We start from the raw sequence: 10,748 nt of genomic DNA on the forward strand, positions 1-10,748 counted from the left end.
ATAACTATGCTGCTCCATTGCAGGTTGGCAGATATATTCCTTTACATATTTAAAATACTCTCTGAGGGATGGTGTGAAGACCCTTAAGGATAGATGCCTAGATTCGAAAGAAATATTCATACAAATACAAATATCTATATTCTATCATGTAATTGTGACTATTTGAGACAGACAGACATTTTTACATTATACATAAAAATAAAACTGCTTTCATTATTAAAAACATATTATGTACTCACATGTTTATAGACATTTAGTAAAGATTACAATTTGATTTTTTATGACAGTTATGATTTAAAATTACATTTTAGAGAACAATCTTTTCACAATCATCGAACCATTGCTGTGGAACATATTTAGTACCATTCTGCAACTGTTTAATTATATTAAAAACCGCCACATCGACTATAGAAAATTGACTCTTGAAAATCCATTTAACATAATTTTTAAATAATTTAGGAATTAAAGTTAGTTTATTTTGATCTGAAGAAGTTTCAATTTGGTAGCATATGTCTAATAAACCATCAACTTCGTAGTTAGTGTAGTCATAAGGTACAATATTAGGGTAAGTTAGACATAAGTATCTTAATATGTTGCCAGTGCCTTTAATTGGAACACCAAGGGTTGAAAGTTTCAATTCAGCTGCAGTTGAATCTGAAAAGATTTAAAAAAAAAGAAATATTAAGAAAAGAAGAAAGGGATATTAAATGATTTCAGGAGTAGGTCACACAAAAAAGGTAAAGAAAGACCATATTAAAATAACCAGTATCCAATCTAATTAAGTTCCATCATATCCTATATATGTAAATATTAGCTGACCTAGCAGCCTTCATACTGCCTTATTTTTTTTCTTGAATATAATAATTATATATATATATATATATATCAAAATAAAATATAGCCTATCTTTCAAGTTGGATCAAACTGCACACGGTGTACAAATTTGATTAATTTGACAACCAATATGATGCGGTAATTTATATTAACTTAAGATTTCTTTTTGTACATATTCTTTTGTTACTATATTAACACATTTTCATTGCTAAACCAAAAATATAGGTATTTGGAGGGCCCGATACTCTTTTTCAACAATTTACACCTACGTACATAAAATATTGTTTCTAGAAATATTTATAGTAGCTCAATTTGCTCTAGATGCCCATCAGGTACACATTTGCAAAGTGCTATGGATGGCACAAAAATCTTCATAGAAAATTCTTTAAGATACTCCATACAATGTCAAGTGATGGGCCAAATTGAATCAAGATTTATAAATAAGATGTATTTGTTACTTTTTTTTTTCTTGTAATAATCCCCACTAACTTTGATAATTATTTCAGAAAGAAAATGCAGGTAATGGCTTTTAAGAATCAGAAATTATTTTAACTATAAATTTTCAAAACATTAAACACTTACCTTTGAATATCAACCTAAAATTAACTTTGGAATCTATTTGAAATTTATATAAGTCTTGAAATTTTTTAAAGAAGGCTTCAACTTTTGTAACTTTTGCACTGGGTACCGTTGAATGGATGTGCCATGAAACATTAAGAGTCTGAGATCCTTTTAAAAATACATTTAAAAACCATGGTAGACTTTCAGAATTAAGAATTAACACAACTTCTTCAGGATTAATCTAAAAAAAAGCATGAGAATAATATTTCTTAGATATTGCAACCCATATACTGTGGACCCGCAGTAATCCAATATGTTTAGTAGGGTGCTATCAGATTATAGAATTTGTGGAATTACAGAAATACTGCCTAAGACTGCCATTAGTAGAGAATTTTTTGATTTAGAGTAACTTATAATGAGACAAATTACATATAAAAAGGCTACTAAAATAATCAAAAATCATAATAATATAAATGAAGCAATGAGTGACAATGAGCACTAAAATTCACAATAGTAATGGCATATATCGCTGGCCCCGGGCAATAAAGCGGTAAACGCCGGTTACACCCTTTTTAATGTTATTTAATTTTTGGCTTCTCTGAGTATCAATCTATCACTCTTATTTTTTTCAGTTTTTTTTATTAATATTTCGTTAGAATAAATGACAATAACCGTTTTATTGCATGGATAATTCTCTTACGACTAAGCTATGTATTATTGCATTACTCTAAGAAAAATAACAAAACCGGTGAACATCTTTACAGTAATTGTTAATGATCTTGCAATTAAAATAGTATCATCTATGAATTATATTATACATTTTTTTAATTATTTCATTAAAAAATTATACTATTTGTTTTTAAAAAATTATTTTTAAAAGCTTAAATTGGTAAAAAAAATAGCTTTCATTTGACATATTGAACGTCTGTTTTGGATCACTGTACACTGCACTATAAACAAATTAGCTTCTTGTATTTCTCCTGTAAAATTTGATTTTTGATATTACCGCTTTATTGCCCAGGGACAGCGATATGAGCTACAAAATGTGATAGGCCTGACCACGGGGGGCACTGGATTAGATAGAGTTCTGTTTACCACGGGTCCGTTGTGTAATTATATACTTTTTTTTAATAATACTCACATTGGTTGCAAATTTATTTATGGTTTCATGTTGATTTTTTATTGTGCATAGAGAACTTATTGTTTTTATTCTTTCATAAAGAATATCTAACTTCTGCAGTAGTTTATCCTGCCTCTCTTCCAAGTCCAATAATTGATTATTTGGCATTTTCTAAAAACAATGTAATTGGAAAAATTTTGGTTAACCATTTATGAAATAAAAAAGGGTATAATACTAAATTATCTTTTTTAATTGTTATTTTTTTTTTTATTATAGCTCAATTTTAAATATTTGAAATAAACCTTAAGAAACTTGGTAACCTGCTCGCAAATTTTAATATCGGTGACATTTTCGGAAACTTCGATCAGATTTTTTATAGTATACATGCACTTTGGCAAAACTATTTTGTTTTCGAAAGAAATAATATTTTTCATATGATACATGTCGATTTTTATAAACCTATTTATTGTTTAATAAATTTAATTTAAAATAGATTTACTTCTCTTCTTACTCATAATTCTTTTCGCCACACTTTAATCCAAGAGCGGGGGGTGGACAACTGGACAGTTACATACAGGCAGTGTTGCCAACTTTATTTTTACCAACCCACCAAATGAAGCCGTGTAAACCACCAGAAACCACTAAAACTTATTGGCCTCTCAAACCACCAGAATTCCACTAAAAAAATCAAAGACAACGGCTCCCTACCTAAATATAATTTGAAAATACAACAACAACAACGTAATTATTATCAAGAAATAAAATAATAATTATTTAAGTTACGTACTACAGGAAACAATAATTAATGTAACTACAGAAAAAAAGGAAACAATTACGTAAGTACATAACTACTAAAGAAGATCGTCTTCTGATGAATCAGCTTCATCTGCAATTTGTAATGTAATTACTTTCTGCTTTAGTAACAAAAAAGTAATATAAACAGATAAATAATTGTGTTTGCTCGCAAACGAAAAAAAAAACCAACTTCAATTACATCGACGAGTAATACAACGTAGATCGACGAAAATATAGTCAAGTAACTACGCGTTATCAAAGATTACTCAAAAAGTAGTTATCAGATCTCAATAAAATTTATATGTAACCACATGATAAACATCCGCTTTCGATAAAATTAAAAATTATCAAAATCGGTACACCCAGTAAAAAGTTATTGCGGATTTTCAAGAGTTTCCCTCGATTTCTCTGGGGGATCCCAGATCATCAGATCCTGGTTTCCTTATCATGCTACCAAACTAGGGATATCTCCTTTCCCAGTAGAAAGTTATGCGGTATAAAACAAGGTAGATCGACGAAAAAAGCGTCAAGTAAAAATGCATTATTAGATATAACTCGAAAAGTTGTTGTTAGATCTCAAATAAATTTAAATGGGACCAATTGGCACACACCACCTTTCGATTAAAAAAAAATTTGTTGAAATCGGTCCACCCGGTCAAAAGTTCTGATGTAACATACATAAAAAAAAGAAAAAGAATACAATCGAATTGAGAACCTCCTCCTTTTTTGGAAGTCGGTTAAAAAGTAATTTTAATTACATGTTCCGATTCATGCTTAAATAACTTTCGTTAAATTGAATCCAGAAATAAAATTGTTAGAAACAAATTATAGAGAATTTAATTATTAATAACATTGCTCTCTTTAACAATCTTGATAAAGTTAATAGTTTTTAAGATAAATGATAAATAATGATTCAGGACACAGAGAGGCTGGTGCAGCGAATACTTGTGAGAGCGCGAAATTAACAATTAAAAAACAAGTATACACAATGAAATTTTTTAAAATCTCTATTAAAAATATCATTAATTACTGTAAAAAGAATTTTTAAAAAATATATATTTTATATTTTAGTTTTTTTCTTTAATATATTTTTCATCACCAAATTTAACGCCACCCAAACCGCGCCCGAAAGTTAGTTAGTATTAAACATTCGAAAACAAAATTTTCGTTCGTTAATTAATATCCGCTCGCACAGGTCTTGCCTCTGACACACAGGTTTGTACAAGAATTCGTGGCTATGATGTACATAACAGGTAGACTAATATAAGGGAGGTTAACTTTTTGTTATTTCTGATTCTACCTTAATTCTGGTGCTGCGGGAAGTGTACTCATGCTCCATTCTGCGACTTTCACGCGTTATTTTCTAACAAATTTATGTAAAAATGATCTTTACTACAAGATCAAAATACGATACGAACTGACCTTTAACGACTGACAAATAGACACTTTTAAACAAAATAACGCGTCAGACATAGTATTCTAATAAAATTTGTAACATTGTGTGCTAGAATATAGGTATAGAAATTCGAAAAATACCCAAAACCGAATCGGAGCACCCCACTGTCCACGTGGTCTTGGTCTGCCTTACCCCTAGAGTTTTTTTTTTAAGCCGGAGGCGCGGTGGGAGGGCAGCCCTCGGAAGGGCTGCACTTCCCGCAGCGCCGTAGCCAAGCGTTATTCTAACCTGAAAGGTGGTAGGTTAATTTTTTCCGATTTAAAAATTGAACCTTAAAACTTCAACCACGATATCTATGTAACAACGGGGTTTACACCAAAATAGTTGTCCGGGGATTGAAAAACCCACACTCCCTCCCACCCCCCACCCCCGCTTTCCCCTCTAACCCCATCAATTTCTTGTCGGCGATGTACACATTTACCTGATTCCTTAGTAACGTACCACACATCTTGCACTTAGCTACTGGACCACCAGTGCTTTCCACAACTTGCAACCAATCCTGTAATCCTGGGTCACGTAAGCAATAATCTCGAAAGTTTTGGGTGTAATGTGGCTTGGGCGTTATCAAACACTATTTAAAACTATTTCAAAAATAATTTTACAGCGCTAAACAGTTGAAAAACAAATTAAAGCAAGATTGAGAAGTAAGTATAATTTACAGATTAGAGAGCGATAGCGAACCTATAGCGAACTGTACTGTTCACTGAACTGACTGACGACTGAGTAAATAAATAACAACTTGGTCTTTCGAATCAAATCAAACTTAACCCAATAGTTGAACATGATATAAAGTTTATGTCAAAGAGTAAAATAACTTGCATAAGTTTATGTTCATTCAAGAAATTCATAAACAATTTTCGGAGAATTCCCAACAGCCGACAGGTTTGAATTCGTTCGGTGTTGCCTACGCAACAAAAATATACCATTTTTGCCTGTTGTGTGTGCCTGTAAAAAAAATCCTAGAAAAATACTCATTCTTTAGTGGTAACCTATGAAGCTTACCACTAACTGGAACAAACCTAAACCACTAAAAAATCCACTAGCCACTAAAACCATTTTTTTCCCGCCAAAAGGGGTGTCTAAACCACCAGATCTAGTGGAAAATCCACTAAGTTGGCAACACTGCATACAGGGCTGCCAGGTGGACAAAAAGTGTGATCGTACGTCAACTACAAAAAAAATCGTATGCCAAGGAAATTTTGAAATAAGAAGATCGTACAGCCCTTTAAGACTAAGTACTAATTTTTTATTATAAATTATCAAAATTCGTTTAGTTTTAGAAAATAAATGTAATAAAACTATTTGTTACACTCATACAAAATTTTCTGTGGTCATATTTTTTAATAAAAGAATTTGTTGGGTTAAACTTCGTAAAATTTTCGTTTCTTCTTAATTGATTGCTTAGCTAATAATTTGCACTTACGTGTATTATTGGATAAACTGTTTCTAAGTTTTGTTTTGATTAAATAAACTTCGCTGAATGCTCGCTCACAATCTGCACAGTAATGGTTAAAACATAACAAATTGAAAGCAAATTGAGCCAGTGTTTTATAATTTTCAAATTGTTTTTTATTTCAAAATGTGTTTTTTTTTTCAAGTCGCAATTAATACCGAAAGAGAAAATATCTATATTATATATATTAGTTTTGTTAGAAAGCAAACAAATACAGCTCTTATATGATTATTCAAAGAGACTTCATTCAAGTAAAAGAAATAGGCACGCGTTAGGTAGTTGGGGTAGTTCTCCTAAATTCGTGCTTGCCGTTGGATGACGTTTTTTTAATTATGAAATGCTTCCAGGTAATAGGAATATAAAAATCGTACATTTTGTGTACGATCTTGGTCTAGCGATCGTACATGACTAAAAATGCAAAAAAATCGTATGAGTACGATTTAAATCGTACATCTGGCAGCCCTGATAGTAACCTTCATTTTCATATGAAATGGTGCCATATGTTTTAAGATTCCGATAAAATGTGCACAGATAATAAAAACAGATAATAATTTAAATCAAAATCAAATGCCTATGAACCTATGCTATGAACTATGAATTTAATTTTTACAAAATGGCGAGAACTCATTGCGTATAACATGCGTGTATCTTGATTATTTGTTCTCGTTCAATTTTGTAGCTTTTTGGTTGTGATATCTAGTTTTTACGTTGAGTTGAGCTTCGTATTCCTCCGTAAAACTACTAGGACTTCGCCACGATTCGAGATTCCAATTCGCTGCCAGTATGAGTGGCCGGTATAGTATTTTGAGTTCCAAAAGACAATGTTATGAATCGAAACAGGTGTTTCTATTTCTAGATCTATACATATGTCATCAATCAGAGAAGCAGAACCTTATCTCAAGAGCTCTTATATCAGTGTCAGTCTCTCTATCAGATTCTAAGTCCTTCTACTGAAACTTCTTTTGAATTCTCAACTTCGGTTGATACTTATTTCAGTGCACGTTTTATTTCGTTCGCTGTAATTTTTCGTTCTTTCTCAGTTTTTTTCATTTTTTTTTTGCTCGTGCAATGCCTTCAAGTCTTTTTTTTCAAGGGTTTTCTTGTCAAGGGTTTATTTGTCTTCCGTTCTTAGCTATTGTAGATGTATTTTTACCCGACTGCCAAGGAAGGGTTATGTTTTTCGCGCGTATCTTGTATGTATGTATGTAATATTCTTTACTACCTCATATTTCCAGAACCACTGAACGGATTTACATAATTGAGGTATCGTTAGGTTCGTCATAGCTGCCCAAGTGTTCTTAGATAAGTGACATTAAAAAAATCAAACATGGCGGCTGCGCGAAGCCATTTTAGTTAATGAAAAAAAATTTTTTTTCTCGAATACTACAATATGGGTATCAAATTGAAGGGCACAATACAAAGATTTTAAAAAGGTATATCATGATTATTATTACCGTAATACTAATAAAGAAATACAATATTAAAGTTTAAAACATGTGGACTTTGCTCTTTCCCACGCCTATGCCATGCCAAACTCGCCTCCTAGGCGACGATCAACTTCGGGGTGTAGCCTTTCTAATAAAATACAATGGTAAAAAAAACATACAATTAAAATTACAAATAAAAATTAATAAATGTCACACCAATTTACAATTACATTAATAAAACCAATAACAAATACATAATACCAAATACAAACAAATAATTTTAATAATAATTTCATTATATTAAAACTAATAGTTGTTGACTTAAGCAGTCACCTATTTGCTAAAGGTCAGGCTTACGTTGCTTTGAGCAGAGTGAGATCTTTCTCTGGGTTTGCTATCAGTCCTCTTGACCCTAAAAAAATACTTAATCAACCACATGATGTAAACTGTTTTAATAATTGAACCGATTACGTAATTTGTCTGACTAAAAAGACATAAATAAAATAATAATTAAAAAAAACCCGCCTGCGTGAAGAACAACTATTAAAAAATCAACTGAAAAAGCTGGAACAAGATAAAAATTCAATATGCACACAAAGTCAGCGAAATAAATAGAAACAATATCAAACATTTTGTGCTGTACATTTAAAATATATTAATACGGTAGTCCTTCGAAACTTTATGCAACGTCGTAGATAATATGCAGTCGGAGGCATGAAATTGAAGGATAAGTCAAATCATTCTCTCTTTGTGCATGTCTAGGACTAATGGACTATAAGTCCGCGACAGCATATATCTATCATTTTTAATTAAGTCATTTTCGCAAAAACCGTGAAACATAAGTACAATAAAAGTTGATAACATATTTCAAATACACATTTGGTAGTAACGAATTGATTTTTAAGGTCACAGAACCAATTTTGGTGAATTTTGGTATTAACATTGATATTGAGAAGATAATAGGCTACTCGAAGTACTAACTAATTTTGCGTAGAAGATGTCGCGGGTACCAGCTAGTAAATAAATAAATATCTACACAATACACACACTGTCGTCTGTTCCTAAAGTAAGCAACTTAATGCTTGTGTTATAGGTAAAAGCTGACTGGTATAACTACATTTTTTTTTTCGATAAACATACATATTACACCAGACTCGGGGTGGGAATCGAATCCACAACCCGCGGAGCAGAAAACAGGGTCACTACAAACTGCGCCAACGAGCTAGTCAAATGAACGGTAGGTTTAAATGACATTACAAGTAACATAGGTGGATCCATTTTAAAATGAGTAAACTGTTTTAACCTAATTTCAATTCTCAATTTTTCATTGAAGTTTTTTAAGAATATTATTAAGTATTTTATCAATTTTTCTCCATATATAACACTAGCCGACCCGTGCCCACTTCGTTGGGCGTTAATCTATATCTATATCTATAATCTATAATCTATAATATATATAATATATATAATAATATATATAAAAGCGAAAGGTCACTCACTCATCACGAAATCTCCGAAACTATAACACCTACAAACTTGAAATTTGGCAGGTAGGCTCCTTATAGGACGTAGGCATCCGCTAAGAACGGATTTTACGAAACTCGACTTCTAACGGGATAAAACGGGGGTCGGAAGTTTGTATGAAAGTCTTATGTTTTTGAAGTAAGAGACTTGAAATTTAAACTATATAATCTATAGATGGTGAGGAGGATATAAAAGAGAAAGGTCACTCACTCATCACGAGAACTCAAAAACCGCTGGATAGTCCCTATCTATCCAGGTTGGACAAAGACAAAATTTGGCAGGGAGGTAGATTATAGTTAGTAGATGTCCGCTAAGAACAGATTTTACGATATTCCACCGCTAAGGGGGTTTAATTGGGGTTGATAGTTTGTATGAAACATACAGCCTGAAAATAAAACTAAAAATGTGGTGTATAGAGAGGTTTTATAAAAATAACTACTAAATTATACTAAATTGTGACTTTTAAAAAGTTACTCAGTTTGATAAGCATTTCAAATGACTGAAATAAAAAAATAATATGCGTTAAACATCTTAATAGTAATGCATATCTTCATAACCACGCGGACGTAGTCGTGGGCAACAGTTAGTGTATTATAAAACAAAGTCCCCAAAAGTGTATGTGATCGATTCACTCAAAATTGGCAAGAGGAAGATTTACGGAACGGCTAAGCCGATTTTGATGAGAGTTTCACTGGAAGTTTGCCGGGAAAACTTTGTGACACACTAATTTCAACGCGGGCGAAGCCGCGGGCACAGCTAGTTATTATTATATTAACCAAATAACATACTTTAAAGAACAAATTTTATAGCACTTAAATAAATATTATGTTGCTCCCGTATATTTATTATTTTAAATTACAGAACCAAATAACATACTTTAAAGAACAAATTTTATAGCCCTTAAATAAATAATATGTTTGTTGCTCTAACGCCATCTATCAAAAATCGAGAAAACGTCGTTGATAGACTATAAAATAAGACTAAATTAATAACGTCGAAAGACTAATAATAATTAATTTATTAATATTAATTGTTTTCTAATAGCGATAGATGGCGCTAGTTTATTTACCATTCTGATATTTTATTTTAATCTTTTTCTTATTTACTGAATTTTTTGTTCAATTACAATAAAATATAGCCTATAGCACTCCTGAATAGTGTAGTTTTCTGTTAGTGAAAGAATTTTCATGATCGGATCAGTATTTGCGAAGATTACCCCCTACATACAAACAAAGTTATAAACTTTACCTCTTTATAATATTAGTATAGATTACTGGCTTTGTAATTTTATAACTAATTATTTTATTTTTAATTATTAACTAATAGTATTAATTAAAGTTAAAAAATAAAACATTTTTATGAAAATACCATACATCACAACAACATGTTACAACTACGTTTGATATAAATTAGACTGGTACGAATAATTTATATAACTAGTCGACTACCTCCCTATTCATTTACATTTCAAAATTATATTTATATTTTTATTTTGTATTCATTTTTCATTTGAAGATTCGAAAAAATGTTGCCTGTGGAATTAAAGTTTAATTCCATTTTTAGTTTTTCTTTTAAAAA

The 10,748-nt window shown here is 31.2% G+C and overlaps 1 protein-coding gene across 3 annotated transcripts; it reads right to left on the bottom strand.

Annotated features, from left to right (window-relative positions):
- Positions 1-213: 213 nt before the first annotated feature.
- On the bottom strand, positions 214-3,104 carry LOC123653559. Of its 3 annotated transcripts, none has more exons than XM_045589552.1 (4): positions 3,027-3,104; positions 2,537-2,686; positions 1,417-1,636; positions 214-654 (listed from the first exon to the last, which is right to left on the bottom strand). In XM_045589552.1, the coding sequence occupies exons 2-4, from the start codon at positions 2,681-2,683 to the stop codon at positions 308-310; spliced, it is 714 nt and encodes a 237-aa protein (XP_045445508.1). In that variant the 5' UTR covers positions 2,684-2,686; positions 3,027-3,104; the 3' UTR covers positions 214-307. The 3 variants fall into 3 exon arrangements, with proteins under 3 accessions (XP_045445508.1, XP_045445507.1, XP_045445509.1); XM_045589551.1 differs by having other exon boundaries at positions 3,015-3,088; XM_045589553.1 differs by having other exon boundaries at positions 2,818-3,087.
- Between the last annotated feature and the right edge of the window lie 7,644 nt (positions 3,105-10,748).

Source organism: Melitaea cinxia, chromosome 5 (genome assembly GCF_905220565.1).
Source record: "Melitaea cinxia chromosome 5, ilMelCinx1.1, whole genome shotgun sequence".
Classification (NCBI taxonomy): Eukaryota; Metazoa; Arthropoda; class Insecta; order Lepidoptera; family Nymphalidae; genus Melitaea; species Melitaea cinxia.

What these genes read in the sequence shown, in the direction of transcription:
- LOC123653559 (XM_045589553.1), bottom strand. Translation starts at nt 2,958, where the DNA reads ATGTATCATATGAAAAATATTATTTCTTTCGAAAACAAAATAGTTTTG. An exon ending in AGGTTACCAAGTTTCTTAAG is followed by an intron (nt 2,687 to 2,817) that starts GTTTATTTCAAA and finishes CATTGTTTTTAG; the next exon opens with AAAATGCCAAATAATCAATT. An exon ending in TTTTAGGTTGATATTCAAAG is followed by an intron (nt 655 to 1,416) that starts GTAAGTGTTTAA and finishes AAATCTTTTCAG; the next exon opens with ATTCAACTGCAGCTGAATTG.